This window comes from Petaurus breviceps, unplaced genomic scaffold, assembly GCF_028583685.1.
Source record: "Petaurus breviceps papuanus isolate PSGF00001 unplaced genomic scaffold, PetGlider_PUasm1.0 138, whole genome shotgun sequence".
NCBI classification, from domain to species: domain Eukaryota; kingdom Metazoa; phylum Chordata; class Mammalia; order Diprotodontia; family Petauridae; genus Petaurus; species Petaurus breviceps.
In genome coordinates, this window is record NW_027185694.1 from 26,984,169 (window position 1) to 27,003,996 (window position 19,828).

At 41.7% G+C, this 19,828-nt stretch overlaps 1 protein-coding gene across 1 annotated transcript in view; it reads left to right on the top strand.

The window, feature by feature from the left end:
- The window catches only part of CACNA1H (calcium voltage-gated channel subunit alpha1 H), a 158,646-nt gene that overhangs the window by 9,699 nt on the left and 129,119 nt on the right, over nt 1-19,828 (top strand). Inside the window, exon 4 of the mRNA XM_069108763.1 lies at nt 14,360-14,519. Coding sequence (XP_068964864.1) covers nt 14,360-14,519 — 160 coding nt within the window. The remainder of the gene's footprint in view (nt 1-14,359; nt 14,520-19,828) is intronic.

The following is a 19,828-nucleotide window of genomic DNA, read 5'->3' on the forward strand; positions in this document are numbered from 1 at the left end:
GAGAGAGAGAGAGAGAGAGAGAGAGAGAGAGAGAGAGAGAGAGAATGGAGGGATCAATTGGGAAGAAAAGAGTCCTAAAACGAGAAAAAGCTTTCCTTTTGCAGGCTTTGCAGGGAAGTGGTACCCAGATGAGGAAAGAATGCTAGACCCCAAATCAGAAAAAAAAAAAACCTGGATTCAAACACCATCTCCAACACTTACTAGTTTTGTGACACAGAGCTAACCACTTAACCTTTTAATTTCCTCTTCTGAAAAATGGAGATAACTACACCTCCCTTGTAGAATTGTTGTGAGAATCAAATCAGAAAAAGTATCACTCTTGCCTTCCGAGCTTCAGTGTGCTGTCAACTTATGAGCTGTTATGATGTTACCATGTGATATCAGCCAGTGTTGCCAAAGGCGACTCTTGAACCTAGATCTTTTTCTGACTCCAAGACCAACTCTCTATTCATTCTAACTCCGTATCCTGAAGTGCCTTGATACAAATGTCACCTTTTCCTATACTATCACGTAACAGCTATATTTCTGTAGCATTTTAAGATCAATAAAATGATTTTCACACAAAACCCCTGTAACTATAAATAATGTAATTATTTATTACCTCCATTTGATAGAGAAGGAAGCTCAGTCTCAGGAAGATGAAATGACAACCTGAGTCAAGAGCTAGTGAATGTGGGATCCAGGATTCAAACTCAGAGCTCTCCTGCCTCCAAGCCCAAGAATCATTCCAATAGACCGCACTGTAACTACTTCATGTCACAAAGATTATGCCTTAAACACCTAGAAATTAACTTTCAAGTGTGTGTGTGTGAGAGAGAGAGAGCCCCTTTCAGAGCCCTCTGGTTCTATCTGAAGAAATAAATAGAGGCGTTGTCAAACTTTAAACTTGGCCTTTAAACTCAAGAAAGTCAAGCAGATTCAGCTCCATGGAGAGCATCCTGAGGCAGCTACGTGTTTGCCTACTTTTCATAGCTGAGCAAATGCCAGCCTCTCTTTGTAAGGGTAAACCCCACATGGGACCTTGCTGGCTTTTATCACAATGAGCCAGGATCTAACAGATCACAGGAGTCCACTTAGACTCAAGAAAAACTGTCACATGATTTTAGAGTTGGAAAGACCCTAGACTTCATCTTGTCTGCCTACAGCATTTTACAGAGGAGGAAACTGAGGCATAGACCTAACCCAAGGTCACACAACTGACAAGTGGCAAAGCCATTTATTAACATTAGAATTCAGGCTCTCCAACTCCAAATACATCACTCTTTTCACTACACTATGCTACCTTTCTCTTGTGAGTCTGTCCTCTGCCATTTCCAAGGTCAAAGAATCTTACTAGTCCTATGCTAAAATCTCTAACTTACCAATCCTGAAATAAAATCCCCACCATACATTATTTCTTGCCATCTGTATTCCTTATGTCTCTGTGGTCACCTATGGGGGCCTTTAGCTTCTATATTAATGTCTTGTCCTCACAGACTAAGTTCCCTCTTATATCCATAATTTTATTCTCTTCATGTTCATAAAATCAACTTGTCTTCTATGAAAAAAGAGGGGGAAGGTTACCCAAAATGGGAGTGAAAAGGGGGACAACTTATATGCATGTCTTCAATCCAGGTCTGAGAAATAGAATGGGCAACGTCTCAGGCATGAGAAAGCCAAAGACTATCCTTTGAGTCTATATCCTTAGGTCATAGAAAAAGGCTGGAAAATGTTCCTATCATTTAGTCCTAAGAGGGTAATGAAGAGACTATGTAATCCATCCCCATCATTTTACACAGGTGGAAATTGAGGCCTAAGGAATTTGTGTAAATTTTTCAAGGTCACAGAGGTTATAGGTAGCCTTCCAATTCCATTCCAGCCAACTCAATTACTGTGTCCTGAAGACCTGCTGGTTTTTTCCCATTCCTGTAAAAACTTATCAGAGATTCTGACCTATTCCATGTATAGCTTCTTGGCTATTATATCACGGATCTTTCTGCATTCTGAATGCTGTTCTCCACCCCACTTCTGCCTGTCTTGACTCATACAGAACTCTGTGGGAGTTGTATTTGAACACCTCTGAAGCCCAATCCCATCTTCTTTTCACTATACCACACCAGACCAACCCCTCAAATACTAGATTTTTTAGAGACTAGAGTCTCTTCCTGAGACTCATCAAGGTCTTCCTTCATGTTACCTTTTCCAGGCTCTTCAATTATCCCAATCAATAATCCCAATGGATACAATAGATTCTGTTTTGTTTTGTTTTTTTTGCCTTTTGGAGGGCAATTGGGGTTAAGTGACTTGCTCGAGGTCACACAGCTAGTTTTTGTGTTAAGTGTCTGAGGCCGGATTTGAACTCAGGCCCTCCTGACTCCAGGGCCAGTGCTCTATTCACTGTGCCACCTAGCCGCCCCAGATACAATAGACTCTGGATTGGGAAAAACTGGCCCAAAGATCCTGCCATCCTCACCAAAGCCACTCTGTGGAGGGTCCCAGACAGCATCATCTGAGAAGTTTTGGCTGAAACTTGTCTCCTGCGGCATGGGGCCAAAGAATGTCAGGACCTAAGGAGACCTTTGAGAGCATCTCATGCAGCCTTCACATTGTACATCTGAGAGCGGCTAAGGAAATAACTCTGCTAAGGTCACACAGCTATTAAGTGATTTATCTGAGACTGGAACCCAGGTATAGTCAATAAGATCATCGAACCCGTTCTAGATGGAGGTGGCAGGACCAGTACAGACTGTTAGCATCATAGTGGAACAGATAATGGAGAGTTTCTGATTTTCAAATCCTTGGGAAGCCAGGAGCCCTTCCTCCTGCTTTAAATGTGATATTGCAGGGGAATTAGCCTTGGCTGTGAAGTTGGAACACATGGGTTAGAATACCAGCTCTGCCATTTCTACCTGTGATATCTTGGACAGACCCCTCAACCTCTCTGTGCCTCAGTATCCTTATCTATAAAATGAGGGGGTTGTGGGAAATGAACTCGAAATTTATGATTCTGGGATGCTTCTAAGAAAACTAAGGCTCTGACACAGAGTTCTGCATCAGTCAAGATGGAGGCTGAGGGGCAGTGTGAGGCAGGGGACAGCATTCAAAATATAGAAGAATCTGTGCTTTAGTAAGAAGCAAGATACAATTTGCTGAATGGCTTAGAATCTGAAACAAGGTTTTTTTCAGGACTGGGAAAACACCAGCAGGCCCTCAGGACACAGTAATTGAGCTGAATGGAGTGGAATTGGAAGGCACATTTTCTATAGCTTCCTGAAGCTTGAGGTTAAATTCCTATTTTTGTAAATGTTAGGACTTCCTCACAGGCAAACCAGTCTAAAAGAAAAAAGAAAAAGACAGCAGAGTTTACACAACTGGTTATTTGGAAAAGATATATATATACAATTTTAAATCTAGTCCTTTGTCCTGAATTCAATGACTTTTTCCCCAAAATATCTAGTTCCATGAATGATATTTTTTAACTCTGAATGTGTTTGATGAGCCACTACATTTTTTTCTTAAATACATATTAAAAGATGGATCAACAGATTCCCTCTTCATCCCAGGAAAAGTCAGTCAGTCAATCTATAAGCGTATATTAGGTGCTGAGGCTCAGTGGATAGAATTCTAGGTCTGAAGGATGTAGTAAGGATGAGTTCAAATCTGGCCTCAGACACTCACTAGCTGTGTGACCCTGAGCAAGTCACTTAAGCTCTTTTTGCCTTAATAGCAAACCATTCCAGTATTCTTGCCAAGAAAACCTTATATGGGGTCCCAAAAGGTTGGACATGACTGAACAACATATGCCTGCCACTGTCCTTTCCATTTTTAAGATGAAAAGTCTAGGCATGAAAATAAGAGAAAAAGGTGGCAGCTAACATTCCAAGAACTGCTTCCTTTCAAAGTGTCCCCCACACAGCAGAGAATTCTAGATGTTCCAGAGAAAAATAGTTGCTGCCTGATTTGTCAGCTGACATGCCTCCTCTGGTTCTGACATTTGCATGACAGATAGAGAATACCATCTCCACTACAATGTGTGCCAACTCAAGATGTTGGGCCTTGGACATCCACCATGTGGAGAAAGACCTTGGCTCTGCTGAGGTTAGCAGAGGAAGGCATCTGGTCACATAGTCATAGTTAATTGGGCCAGCAGAAACTATATGGTAATGGGAACTATACCAACTTGGATGGCAGCAATGCAGAAACTATCCAGATGTCAGTCCATCCTTCCATCCATCTGTCCATCCATCAGGTATTTACGAGCCCCGCTCTTTGCTCAATTCTGTGTTCAGCTGGTCTAGGATGAGATAGGGTGGGACAAAAAATAGAAACAAAAGGAAAAGGAAACCCAGACCCAAGACCCTCTTTAGGGAGCTTATAGTCAGGGGGGTATTGAAAAGAAGAAAACAAAAGTCATACCCCCCTCACAAGGAGGAGACAGAGAAGTGAAAGTCTCAATAAATCTTATCTTCAGGAAGTTCACTCTTCCATTGGGGAGACAAGCTTTATGTACATGAAACAGTGAGGGCCACAGACAGGACAGTATGTGTGTGTGTCTGTCTGTCTGCATGTTCTGTGTGTGTGTCTGTCTGCTGTTCTGTGTGGTGTGTGTGTGTGTGTGTGGTGTGGTGTGTGTGTGTGTGTGTGTGTGTGTGTGATTCAGGGATACATTGTATACTATAGATACCAAACATTACAGGAGACAAGACAGGTCACTTTGGGCAAGAAAGGATTCCTGTAAGACATGGGACTTGGGTTCAGCATAAGGCCCCTTATCTTTGCTCCCTGCTGTAAGGGCCACCTTCCTCATTTTTTTACCCTTTTTAGAGAAAATCCTAATTCAAATGAGCTCCCTTTAAACCTACTTCCCACCAACTGGGACTTAATGAGACAAAAGTCTTTCATCACAGGCTTATAAGTTTGTTGTAGGCTTTTCATTTGTTTAAATATTCCAGCATCTCAGTGGAGGAATTCCTGGGCATGGAATCAGAAGTCCTGGGTTCTAGCCTTGATTCTGTCACTGTATAATCTTGGGTGGTTTTTTTTCCCTATCAGGATTTCAGTTGCTCCATCTGCCAAAGGAAGGGATAGGAGGCATTATGATAAAATGCCCAGATCGCTGGTTTGGGAGTCAAAGGAGCTAGGGTTTAATCCTGCTTCTGCCACTACCTTTGTCAACTTGGACAAATCATTCACCCTCTATAGGCCTGAGTTTCCTTTTATAAAAGGAAGAGATTGTACTAGATGACCTTGAGATCCTTTATAGCTGAAGAGCTATGATCCTGTGATCCTTTAATTAAATTGGCTTGAGGTTCCTTCCATGTCTGACAGCCTCTGGATCCATTTCACCATTTTATTTATAGGGAGGCAAGTAGCTAGGTGACTCAGTGGATAAAGCACCAGACCTGGAAGGGAGGGGAGAAAGGGAAGAGGAAGAGAAGTTCAAATACAGCCTCAGACTCTTACTAGCTATGTAACACTGGGCAGGTCACCAATGGGGATAATAACAGCAACTACTTCCCAAGATTGTTGTGAGAATCAAATGATTTAATATCTGTAAAGCACTTCGCAAACCTTAGGGCACTAAATAAATGCTTGCTTTTGCTATTATCCCCAATTTCATCTAGAGAACCAGGATGACCACTTTACCAGACTGTCAGTGACAAGGGACTTTCCCCTGGTTCTGTCCCCACTGCCTGAGGTTTATATGTGGGCTATAGTCATGCCAGTAGAGAACCACTGGCATGCGTATTGAACTAGTACCTGAGTCCTCAGAGAAATTGGGCCTGGTATTATGGGTGAAAAATTGACTAGTCAAATCCTATGCAAACTTCAAGGCCCAACTCAAACCCTACATCCTCCAGGAAGCCTTCTACCTCTATTTCAATTCACCCTGAACTGACTTTCTCTGGTCCTTATTGTCCGCACCATGCAATCTAACCATTATACTCCATATAATGTTAATTGCTCTTTTGAGTATATGAGACTTGTCTCCCAAACAAAATAGAAACTCTTTGGGCCAAGGTGTTTTTCTTCTCGTCTTATATCTGCACAGGGTCGAGCGTACTGTTGGCACTCGATAAATACTGTAGAATGAAACTTTCTTTTTTTCTATTTTTAATCTCTCTGTGCTTAGTTTTATATTTGTGATGGGGATGGATAAGATTCTACTGGTGTCCAAGGACTAAAACAAATCCTAATGGCTCTTGGAAAATCATCCTCAGGACCAGTTTTCCCTACTTGATGCCACAGAGAAAATGGTAGCCATATCAGGCATGTAGATATGGACAGCTGAAATGTCAAGGAAACAAACATATCAGCATTCATTAACCTGTGTGTACACACTACACACATGTTTGACAATGTCACAATTTACATTTTCAATTCCATTTACATTCAATTCAAGATAATATTCATTACACAGCCTAGATGGTGGGAGAGATAGGAAAATGGAATTAGGCACTATCTATCCTCTTCCCTTGTGATTGTTGTTCATCTGTTCAGTCACTTCTGGCTCGTCATGACCCTATGGACCATAGCACACAAGGCCCTTCTTCAAGGTCCACTATCCCACAAAGTCTGTCTAGATTCATGTTCATTATTTCTATGCTAGCGTCTATCCATCTCACCCTCTGCTGTTCCCTTTTCCTTTTGCCTTCAATCTTTCCCGACATCAGGGCCTTTTCCAATGCTCTTCTATGAGTCCATTATCCAGTAGAGTCACAAGATGTAGTTTATTACTTATAACAAAGTATTAACCTTGTCAGGCAAATAGAGGTCAAGCAGTTCTCAAAGGAAAAGAAAATCATTAAGTATAAAAAGTCTGCTTTTCCTTTTATGCTACTTATAATAACTTCTCTCATCCTATCCTCAGCAGGAATCTTGTTCTTTGATTGATGTCATTCACAATTCATTGTCACTTAATAATTTCCTAGGAGCCATGATGTACTACATCCCCAGAGTTTTGCTATCTGTTATTCTCAGGACACTGGGCAGCTAGGTGGCACAGTGGATAGAACACGAGGACTGGAGTCAGAAAGACTTGACTTCTAATCCTGCCCCAGACACTTACTAGCTACATGACCCTGGAAAAGTCATTTAACCCTTTTTGCCTCAGTTTCCTCATCTGTAAAATGAACTGGAGAAGGAAATGGCAAGCCACTCCAGTATCTTTGCCAAGAAGACTCCAAATGAGGTCACAAAGCGTCAGACGTGACTAAAATAACTGATCGAGAAGTCATCTCTAGGTACCCTACCAGAAATAAATAACATTTCTTCTTTTAATAGAACAACTGGAATTTTTTATATTACTTTAGTGTTTGCAAAGCCTTTTCCTCACAACCCTGTGAAGGAGAGTTGGTATATAGAGATAAGCTATGTGGTACATGGTGAATAGAGTTCTGGGTCTGGAATCAGGAAGACCTGAGCTCTAATCGGGCCTCAGACACTTGCTAGCTGTGTGACCCTGGGCGAGTCATTTAATCCAATTTGCCTCAGTTTCCTCATCTGTAAAACAGGCTGGAAAAGGAAATGACAAACCACTCCAGTCTATCTTTGCCAAGAATATCCCCAAATGAGGTCATGAAGAGTAGTACATGACTGAAAAACAACAAATTCTCAGGACAGCCAGTCTTTTCTTTTTTCTAGCGTAGGCATCTTTCTCCACCAACCTTCATCCTCAAACAGTGTGTTAGAGGGGAAGTTCCATTCTCCCATTATCCCCTGGAGGCCTGTGGAGCTGTAGCTCTGCCTCAGCTGTTTCTAATTAACCTTCTTCCTCCCAGGTAGTCTGGGGGGGGGGGGGTGACTCTGCATAGCTGGCTTTTTTAAAAGGGTTTTTGCCGGTCTGAACCCTAACCAATACAGATTAAATATGGGTAAACAAGTTGTAAACCATGATAAAAAACAGATTCCTCCAAAGGGGGAATCTTTGGATGTATCAATAAATATTTTAGAAAGAGAATAGGATGTAGAGCAGACATTAGCTTAGAGGTCATCTATTCTAAATCCCTGATTTTGCAGAGGAGGGGACTAAGGCCCACCCAAAAAGGTACGTGACTACCCCAAAGTCACATAGTAAAAGATCCAAGATTAGAATTCAGGCCCTCTGATTTGATGATTCTAAGGTTCCTTCCAGCTCTAAAACTATTATCTTAAATTATGAAATCTATTTCTTTTTCAACTATCATGTGAACTAAAGCATCTTCCTCTATTCTCTAGCCCTAATTTTTATCATCTTAAAAAGCAGTTGAAAATCAGGTCACATGTCCCCAAACAACAAGATATGGGATCACTTAAATGAACTGAGTATAACGGAGGATTCTCTTAAGACCATCTGAAAGTTAGGCAATTTTGTCAGAGTTGGGGAATAGACCCCAAAATGAAAATTAAAGGCTAACTGCTGATTCATGTAATACATTGTCAATAAATATGGCATACCTTCCCCTCTGGAATCCCATGTTACATAGTGTTCTATTCAAGGCACCACTCTCACCTTAGAAAAACAAACAGCTCACCATGATTCCCAGCAGGCAAGGGGCATATTGTTTTTTCCCCCTATTCAGGACTGTTATCTTCCTTTGCCAGACAACTTTCCTTTCCCATTCCCTTTGGCATTTGGGGTTGCCTAGTACCGCAGTGTCTATGACAGACCCCATCTGTTAGCCATCTTCTCTGAGCACTCCGGACGACACTCCAGAAAATGTCAAGTGTCCCAGGGAGAAGATTATTAGTGCCACTTAGATGGAAAATGAGGAGTATAATTTTTCTTTGCTTCCAGTGTGTGCAGGGCCCAGTTTAAATCGCACTGACAAAGAGCACTGAGCTGGATCAGGGAAAAGGCAGCCCATACAGAAAGCTGTGCCTTCCCTGCCAAAGCAATAAATCAGATAGATTTTTAAATGGCAATTTCGAAGTCATCATTTCTAAGAGCAATGACAGTTTTATCAGCTTCGTTATTTTTTGTTAATCTGGTGGATGGATTGGCCATTCACAAGAATGAAGACCTAATCAAAATGGGCAGAACAGAATGAAAATTGTCCCAGGCTCCCTAACCTGCATCCATATCTGATCTCCTGAGGATAGTGATTTTAACATTCTTAAGAGAAGGACCTCGTAAAAGGGTGTCATTTCAGTAACAGTGTACAGCTTTAATTCAAAGCCTTTAGGATGCTAGGGTCAGTTATTGAGGGTTTTTTGGCAAAGATACTGGAGTGCTTTGCCATTTCTTTTTTCTTTTTTTTTAAGCAATCGGGGTTAAGTAACTTGCTCAAGGTTACACGGCCAGTTATTTCTGGGTGTGGTGCTGAGTGTCTGAGCCCGGGATTCGATCTCCCGGTCTTCTCAACACTGGAGCCGGTGCTCTTACTCGCTGTGCTACCTGGCCGCCCCAGCCATTTCTTTTTCTAACTCATTTTACAGATGAGGAAACTGAGGTAAACAGGATTAAGTGACTTAATAGGATTCAGAGCTAGATTTTGTCCTACATATCATCACTGCCAACTTCTTCATTTAAAAGATAAGGAAACTGGGGTCAAAAGAGAGTAGGCAATATAGGGACAAAGTAACAGGACTGGGATTTGAATTCAGTTCTATGCACTAGAAATCCAAGCCTCTCGCTACTATGCCTTACTTGTAGGAAAGTGACTGGTCAAAACTGGGAGGGAATTCAAAACATGCTAGAAAGACGGATAAAAATAATAAATAAAACTTTCTTATTATTTTCATAGGTCTCTGATATCCTCTGGTTGTATACTCTCCCCCTACTGAGATAAATAACCCATTCACACCTTCTTGTTCTGTTGGATTCCTTTCCATATCTTTCTGTAAAACCTCCATGGAGGATTTCTTCAATACACTGAAGATCTTTCACTGGTTTTTTCAGTATTGTATGAGTATGCCAATGCTTCGCCTGGCTGTTCATTCCTTTGTGGTCTATCAGTCTTGTTCTGTGGCCAGCCCACTTCCTTTTCCACTCATAGTCTTTAAAGATACTAAGATCCTCTGCTTGGCATTCAAAGCCCTTAATAACCTAACTTCTTCCTGCCTTTCCAGTCTTCTTACACCTTCTCCTCCACAAACCTGTGGTACAGTAACATGAGCCTCCCTGCTGTTCTTCACACAAGACACCCCCTCTCCCTATTCTGGGCATTTTCACTGGCTGTCCCCCACACCTGGAACTTCATTTCCTTCATTTCCACCTCCTGGATTTCCTTGTTTCCTTTGAGTCCCTGCTAAAATCCCTTCTGTAGGAAACTTCCCCTGGTCCTCCTTAAGACTAGCACCTTCTATTCATCCTTAATTTATCTTGTATAGATCTTGTTTGTACATAGATGCTTACATGTTGGTGCCCCTCCCCCATGAGATGGTAAGCTCCTTGAGAACAGGGACTTTTTTTGCTTTGTTTGGGTTTTTTTGCCTATGTATCCTCAGTGCTTAGCACATAGTAGGTACCTGGAACATAGTAGGTGTTTCATAAATACTACTTGACTGATTAACTACTCCTCGTATGCATACCATCATTATTAGGATGAAATTTACCAGGAATAAATATCAAGTCCTACATAGACTCAAAAACCACTGCACCCATGCTTAATGGCAGTGGTTACTGGTAGTTCACAAACAATATGGGTCAGTAGTGTCCGACATGATGACCAGGAGGACTAGCATGATCTTCAGCTTCCTGGACAGAGGCAGAGTATCCAGAAGAGGGAATGAGGTAGCCTCGTTACTCTGTCCTCTTCAGATAACTTCTGGGACATTGTGCTGAGGACCAGGCAGCACATTTTAGGAGGGACTGCTTGGAAGCCCTCGTGAAGGGGTGACTAGAATCATGAGGAGTGTAGAAATGAAATCATGTGAAAATTGTTTGAAGTCACCGCAGATGATTAGTCTGGGGCAGAGAAGACTTGGGCTGTGTGTGTGTGTGAATGTACATACATATATGTATGCGTGTGTATATTTGTACACATATACACATTGGGCTGTCTTCAAGTATCTGAAAGGCCGTCACGGACAGGAGGAATCTGACAGATCTCAGATCGGTGTGTAGAAATAACAGGGAAGTCAAATTCAGCAGAAAATAAGGAGCAGCTTTCTCCAGCCAGACCTATCCAAGAATGGAAGAAATTATACAGGAGGTGATAAGTACTTTTCCATTGACGGCTCCCTCTTAGTGATAGAAGAAAACGGTTACTTTGTTGTGTTGTTGTTCAGTCATTTCCATTGTGTCTGATTCTTCATGATATCATTTGATATTTTTTTGGCAAAGATACTGGAGTGGTTTACCATTTCCTTCTCCAATCCATTTTACAGGTGAGGAAACTGAGGCAGACAGGGATAAGTGACTTGCTCAGGGTCAAACAGCCAATAAGTATCTGAGGCTGGATTTGCAGGAAGGGGAGTCTTCCTGTCTGCAGGCCCAGCACCACCTAGCTGCCGAAAATGGTTATTAGATGACTTTAAAGATACCTTTGAACCCCAAATTACATGTCTGCAACAAGACATCTCCATAGATTATAAGCTCTTGGAGGCCAGGAACCACGACCTTTTTAAATTCCTCTTCACCGGTAGAACTAACAGGAATGGCTAGAACCTGTAAAGGGGCCAAAGTTAGGCTTGACATTAAGAAAATGCTTCCCAATGGTTAGAATTGTTCAAAAGTGAAATGAGCTGCCTGGAGGGGCAGAGGATCCCCTCAACTGGAGCTCCACAGCAAAGGTCCTATAACCACGTGTCCAATGCAGGGTGGCAGAGACTCTCTAACAGATGTTGTTGTCATTCTTGTTCAGTGTTTTTCAGTCATGTCCAACTCTTCGTGACTTCATTTGGGGTTTTCTTGGCAAAGTCATGGAGTGGTTTGCCATTTCTTTCTCCACCTCATTTTACAGATGAAGAAACTGAAGTAAACAAGGTTAAGTGACTTGCCCAGGATCAGACAACTAGCAAATGTCTAGGATATTTTTTTCTTTTTTTTCTTTTTGGAGGGCAGGGCAGTTGGGGTTAAGTGACTTGGTCACACAGCTAGTAAATGTTAAGTGTCTGAGGTCGGATTTGAACTCAGGTCCTCCTGACTCCAAGGCTGGTGCTCTATTCATTGTACCACCTAGCCACGCCTCTATGGTCATATTTTAACTAAGGAGGATGAGTCTTCCAGACTCCAGATCATACACTCTATCCACTGTGCCACCTAGCTGCCCTAGTGATCGGTAAGTATTGACATTAACTTTTAGGGTAATGATATAGCCAAGATCTTTTCTATTCTTTAGGTATCTTTATTTCCCTGAGATAGCATATAAAATGACCTCTCAAATGCTTTCAATATTTTGTCACGTCCAGAACAGATTTCTTCAGTGTATACTTGATCTGATCCAGTCACTATTCCTTATTTCATTTTCTTAAGTGCCAATTCAATATCATATAGCAAGCACATCAGGAACATAGGAGTTAGACTCCAAATCTGGTGGTTCCACTATCACTGATGATAAAAATAAATTTCTTCTGACAAACATAGTCAAATTTGTTCCATGTTCTGTCTATTTGTTTTATCTATGAATGATCTCAGTATGATGTGGCCCAGCTGGGTCTTGTGCCAAGCTTTTTTGAAAACTTGTTATAGCTTCCGCTTCTTTCCAATGTTTTATGAAGTGTTACTGCTCATAGGCTTCCGCCACCCTCCTCTGTAAGAGTTGATAATGAATCTGTATTCTAATCTGCATCACCCTGGGCTTCCATGTGCCTTTCACTGATAAGGCATTGAACTATTGGTTGGCTAAGGTGGTTTCTGGGCTTTTTCAGCCTCCTTGTGAGAACTCTGAAATGATCAGTTTATCTATTATAAGAAGCGGTGATAATAAAAGCCTAATTCTTAGCCTTTTCCCATGTCCCATACTTCAGCATCATCAGCCCATGGGTCAGGTTAACGTCATCGTAATTGTTGGCAGTATTCCTTCAGCTCTATCGTTTCTTCTAATTTAATGTTGATCCTATCTCCTCATCTTTATCATTTCTTCTAATCTAATATTGTTTTGGAAGTTTGTTCTGAGTGATGAGTGATCTGCTTGGACATGAACAGCTGATCCTGGTATGACATCTACAAGTCATTTTCTATCTAAGACATAGTCTCATTTTTTGTGGAGTTTTTATTGTTGGCCATGTGCAGAGTCTTCTAATTCACTTCTAGAAGAAAGCATACATCATGTATAAGGGTGAGGCTTCTGAATACTCAACAATTAAATGGCTTCTTTTGTTTCCCAAACCTGAACTGTCTTTCCCAACATACTTTTTAATCATTCTCCCCTGTATCACTTGTTACCTTCAAGTCATGGTGTCAAAGTATGTGGTGATTAGGTTTGGAAAATCAGGTTCTTTGTGAGATTTCTCTGCCTTTTCATCTTTTACAATAGATGTTGGCATAGAGGTATAATTGTCTTTTTTTTTCATCTCATTGATGTGTTTTGCTTTTACATTACAAACATTTACAGATTATTCCCACTCCAGATAGGTCTTTTGTAACAAAGTAAAACAGTTAAATAAAATTAAAACTATAGTTTAATATAAATAAAAATAATATATTCAACCAAAATAACATACATTATTTCACATCTATAATCCCCTTACCTCTCTATTTTTTTAAAATTATTAGCAATCTATCTTATCTCCTTCCTAACTCTACCCTATTAGAAAAAAAAAGAAAAGAAAGAAAAACAAATATCTTATAACAAATATGCATAGTCAAACAAAACAGATTCCCTCTATGGGGGTATACAAACATAGATCTGTGGGTTTGTTCATTTGATTGATTGTTTTTGCTTATGTTCATTGTGAGAACTCCGAGATAAGATGATCCAGTACCCCAACTCTGTCAGATCCTCACCTCTCCACGACCTTATGAGACATCCTTTTGTTTAACTGAACTCTTCTTTGCCTTCAGATTTCGTTTATCCTCAATGATGTCATAGGATCATAGATTTCAAATCTGCATAGACCTTCATCTCACCCAAACCCCCTAATTTTGTGTAAGAAGAAACTGAGAACCAAAAATGTTAAGGGATTAATAGAATTGCTTAATAGAATAGAATTAATAGCCATGGGTTATACAGGTAGTAAGTGGGTGCAAATTTGCCATCTCCTCTTGCCATCATATCCAGGGGCCAATGTGACCATTTATGGTCATAGGATCATAGTTTATTAGTTGGAGGGGACCTTTAGTGACCATCTGCTTCAATCCCTTCATTTTACAAATGAGGAACTTAGACCAAGGGCCATGAAGCTAGTATGTGGGAGAGCTGGGATCCAAAGCCAGGTCCTCTGAGTTCATACGCATGGCTCCTTCCACCTCCCAATGTGAAGTAGCCTGTGCTCTGTCCTCTTGTCTCCCACGCAGGCATGCGGATCCTGGTGACGCTGCTGCTGGACACACTGCCCATGCTGGGCAACGTCCTGCTCCTCTGCTTCTTTGTTTTCTTCATCTTTGGCATCGTTGGCGTGCAGCTCTGGGCCGGACTTCTGAGGAACAGATGCTTCCTAGACAACAACTTTGCCAGGTGAGTACCAAGCAATTGGATATCAGGTGGGACTGGCCCTATGCTTCGTGTTAGAGCATAGAGAGAGGGTTCATATGAACTACAGAAGGGATTGGTTGGAATAGACTGCCAGGAGGCCCTGAAGGTCAGAACATACACCTGTCTCCACTTAAGAACAGCCCGGCAAGGAAGATATGCAAGTGCTATTATCGTCCCCATTTTACAGATCAGAGAACTGAAGCTCACCGAGAAGAAATAATGTGGTGTAAATGTGCCATGGGGCATTTTAAAGCTGGCAGAGCATTTTATGTATATAATGTCACTTGAACTTCATAACGGTCCTGCGAGGCTGGCACCACAGATGTTATTGTGCCTATTTTACTGATGAGCAAACTGGGGCACATACAATCACATTGTTAGTAGTATTAGAGGCCAGAATTGAACTCAGGGAATATGAACTCGATTCTATTATTAAATCAGTGGAAAGAACATATGACTTGAAGTCACAGGATCATACATGTCTAGAGATGGAAGGACATGGGGCTGCTAGGTGGCACAGTGAATAGAGCACTGGCCCTGGAGTCAGGAGGACCTGAGTTCAAATTCGGCCTCAGACACTTTACACTTACCAGCCATGTGACCTTGGGCAAGTTACTTAACCCCAATTGCCCTTCCTTCTGTTCTCTCAAAAGCAGAGAGAGAGAGAGAGAGAGAGAGAGAGAGAGAGAGAGAGAGAGAGAGAGAGAGAGAGAGAGAGAGAGACTCAGAAACTCATTAAGACCCAAGTAAGTTAAGGGAAAGACTCCAAGGTCACATAGGTAGCAAACACCAAAGGTGGACTGTGAACCCAGGACCTCTGAGTCCAGAGTCCATATTCTCTTCACTCTGCTGTGCTGCCTCAAGGGCCAAAGGTTTAATCTGGGGCTTGGTTACTCGGTAACTGTGTTGTTGTTTTTGTCATTGTTGTTCAGTTGTTTCAGTTGTGTACAACTCTTCATGACCCATTTTGGGCTTTTCTTGGCAAAGATACTGGAGTGATCTGCTATTTGCTTTTCTAGTTCATTTTACAGATGAGGAAACTGAGACAAACAAGGTCAAATGACTTGCCCAGGGTCACACAGCTAGAAGGTGTCTAAGGCCAAATTTGAACTCAGACCTTCCTGACTCTAGGCCTGGAATTCTATCCACTGAGTCATCTAGCTGCCCTAATAGCTATGTGACCTGGGGAAAATTATTAATAGTACTGGGCTTCATTTTTTTCTGCTATAAATTGAGAAGATAGGACTGAAGTTCCTTCCAGTGCTAGCAACCTATGAACCTGACCGAAGTAGCACCTACTAAGAGTCAGGACCTGACTAAAGCCTGGGGTATTCTCCCATCTGTCCTGATGGGGTAGCACTAGAAGGACCAATGATGATGGCTGTGGCCATGGGCTCAGGTGGCTTCCAGTCTGAGAAGGAAGCCAGTTCACTGGTTTGAGAGCCTTTATGCCTGTGACTCTAAATGCTTTGAGCCTCAGTTTCCTTATTCCATAAAACGGGGATGATAATAGCACATACTTCACAGGGATGTTATGAAGGTAAGTAAAGAACTCTGCCAACTTTAAAGCATCATGTCCGTGCCCTTGTAACATAATGGATCGAGTGCAGTCTTGGAGTTAGGAAGTCCTAGGTTGGAGTCATGCCTCAATTACTGACAGCTAGGTGTGTGACCAGATCTGGTCACTTACCTTCTCTCAGCCTCAGTTTTTTTTCATCTATAAAGTGGGATAATAACAGCACCTGCCTCGTTGGGTTTCTGTGAGGCTCAAACAAGATAGCACATGTAAAAGCATTTTGCAAACCTTAAAGTACAAAATAAGTATCAGCTATTATTATCCGTAAGCTTGGTTTCTATGATCGGGTTATGTTAGCAGGCCCGGGAGTCAAGAAGGGCTTGGGAAGAAGCTTGTGACAGTGTTTGTTTTTGCCTCTTGGTTACCTGGAGGGACCGTCTGGTTGCTAAAGCTAAAAATGTCCTGATGGGGACCTCAGGCTGCCCTCTCTGGCAGTTACCAACTAGTCACGTCACGAAGGGACACAGAGAACAGGAGCAGCCATGACCCCTTCTGAGAATGCAGGTTGGCACTGGCCTTTGGAGAAAAGCTGCCCTCTTTCGAGAAGCAACACGGTGGGAAAAGGAGAGACCCAGGCTAAGATTCCAGCTTTGACACCTAGCCACTGGGTCATCATGGACAAATCACTTTGCCTTAGTTTCCTCATCTGTAAATGGGTGGTGGTTGTTTTTTAAGAGTGCTTGTTCCACCCACTTCATAGAATCATCGGGAAGAGAGGTTTTTGTGCGCCTTATAGAATCATAGCAAAGTAAGCTGTTGGTATTCCTAACAAGTTCCTGATTGGGCCTTTACATTCAAGTAGACTTAAGCCCAACTCATGATGGTGATTTCTTCAACAGATTTGTATGCTTAGAGTCATTTCCCAAAAGGCCATTTGGGGATCGTAGATGTTTTGGCCTATCCTTCATATTCTCCACTTTTATCAACCCCCTGCTTTGAGCTTTGTTTTTCTTCAGTTGTTTCATACCCAACTCTTCATTACCCCATTTGGGATTTTCTTGGCAAAGATACTGGAGTGGTTTGCCGCTTCCTTCTCCACATCATTTTACAGATGAGAAACTAAGGAAAACAGTTAAGTACTTGCCCAGGGTCACATAGCTAATAAATGTCTGGGGTCAAATTTGAACTCGGGAAGATGAATCTTCCTGACTTCAGGGCTGGCACTCTGTCCACTGAGTTACCTAGCTGCCCCAGGTTTGGACTAGAATCAATCAATCATCAAACATTTATTAAGTACCTACTGTATCCCTGGCTCTGTTCTAGGTACTAGGGATAAAAATACCAAAATTATATAGTCCCCGCCTTCAAAGAGTTTATATTTTACTAGAAATTTCTTTTTCTGTGAGCCTTGCCCTGTGTGGGTTATTATACACCCCACTGCCTGGCATTTTTGAGGCACTCCAAGATCTGTCATGATATAGAATAGTAGTCCCTTAATATATGAAGGCTTAGAGCCTCAGTGCAGGCAAGAGACCTGGAAAGACAGAGAAGGATGTGCTGTGAACAGACTTTTGTATTTTCAGGTATGTTCTTCTGTGAAAAGCAATCTCCATGTTCACATGCAGTGGTCTTTTAGGAGAATGTGACTGAGATTAAATTCTCTTTCTCCTTCATATTCCTTTCCCTCTTAATGGCCCAAGGATCTCTCACTACTGTTTTTAAAGGAAGACTGTGTACAAGTTTTCTCTCTCTTTTTAAAAAATAACTAGTTTTCCTTCTTCACTTGCCTGTGTTAAACACAGCTGAAAGTATGCTTCCTGAATGACCATGAGGGATGAGTCTAATTCCCATCTCTTTGTGCATCTTTTCCTTCTGGAGCACTTCTTCACAAACCATCAAACCCTAGGCAATGAGCCATAAAGGAGAGAATGATGGACTTGGAGCCAGGAAGGTTTGGATTCAAGTCTTGCCTCTGATACTTGCTGGCTAGCTATGTGACCTTGGACAAGTCACTTGATCTCCCTGTGCCTCAGTGTCCTCATCTGTCAAATGAGGTGGTTGGATGTGCTTTTAACTCTAATTCTGTTGCATATCTTCCTGGATCCTTCTCCAAGCAACCTTCCCCGATGCCACTTAAGAACATCTTCCCCTGAAATCCTTTTGCCTTTCTTATTTGAGCCACACAGTCTAACACTTGATTGTCTACTGTTTTATCACATGGACAAGTCTTAACTCCCTTGTTGTTATTGCTGTTGTTTGTCCTTCAGTCTCAAAGAGGACCATGACATCACTAGCCTAGGAGCTCCCTGAGGGCAGAGATCCTCTCTTCCCCACAGTACCCAGGAGAGGGCGGTGCACTTCCATTGCACTTAGCATTCTTGCTATTCCATTCTTCTCAGCTTCATGTTGGATGGAATTCATTGTAGCAGCAACCACACTGGCATACCCAGGATGACTGCTAGCACAGGTTCTTAGATCTGCTTTACTAGGAAAGATAGTTGTTCAGGGGGTCAACAATCTTTTTTAATTACATTCATTAATTCAGGTGAAAAATCAGCACCCTGAACTTCAGAGAAAATCCAAACAAAGAAAATAGAGAAAACACAAGCAGAGAAATAAAGACCAACAGACAGGGCTTCTGACTGTCTGAGAAATTAGCACAGATCAACAGACAGATCCAACTGTCTGACCAAGGCAATACATAGATAGTTGCCACAGAGAGAGAAGCACCAAGATCTGGGTTTTTCAAAGCTGGGGGGCTCCTTAATGGCTACCCAGAGTCTCATCTGGTCAAATCACAAGAACACTCTTCCAATGAGTGAGCCCCAAATCAAAATACTAACCTCAGAGTTAGAGCCAGAGGGCATCACAACCCTCAGTGACTCAGTGCCTAATCAGAAATTAACAAAAGGTGTGAAAGCCTTCCTATAAGCAAGCTTCTCTTAAGCCAGCTTCCCTTAATGGGCTCCCTGTGATGCCTATTAATGGGCAGGGAAGAACTTAAATCCCATTAATATTACCCTCATCTAGAAACAGTACCCAGAAAAGATGCTCTCCGATGATTCCTTTATGTTTAGTGTTCAGCAGATTACTGCTTCACTGGAACAATTTATTTACTATTTGTAATCGAGTGAAAGCACTGGAATTATTATTGTTGTTATTCATTGTTGTCATAGCTCCTCATATCATACTTTAGAGTTGACAAAGCACTTTAAATCCATTATTTTATTTGGCCTTGTCCACAAGCCATTGAGGTAGCTAAGGCAACTTTTTTTTTTCCATTTTGCTGATGAGGAAAGTGAATCCAAGCTCAGTAAAGTGATTCACCCAAGGTCGCATAGTAAGCAGCAGAGCTGTATTTCAAGCCTGTATTCTAGCAAAACACATGGGGGAAAGAAAGCATAACACTTTCAAAGAAATATATAAATCACTGAGTGTGAATATAAAGCAAATTAGCACATAAATTCTAAGGGAATAAGGGATCATATAGTTACCAGACAAGACTGGGGTTAATGATAACAATAATAACTTTAATAACAACAACTAGTATTTATATACCTTAAGGTTTACAAAGTGCTTTACAAGCATTATTGTAATTGATCCTCACAACAACCCTGGAAGGTGGGCACTATGATTATCACCATTTTCTAGATGAGGAAACTGAGGCAGACATTGGTTAAGTAATTTGCCCAAGGTCATATAGCTAGCCAGTGCCTGAAACCAGATTTGACTCCAGGTCTGGCACTCTATACACTATGCTACTATCTGCCTTTGG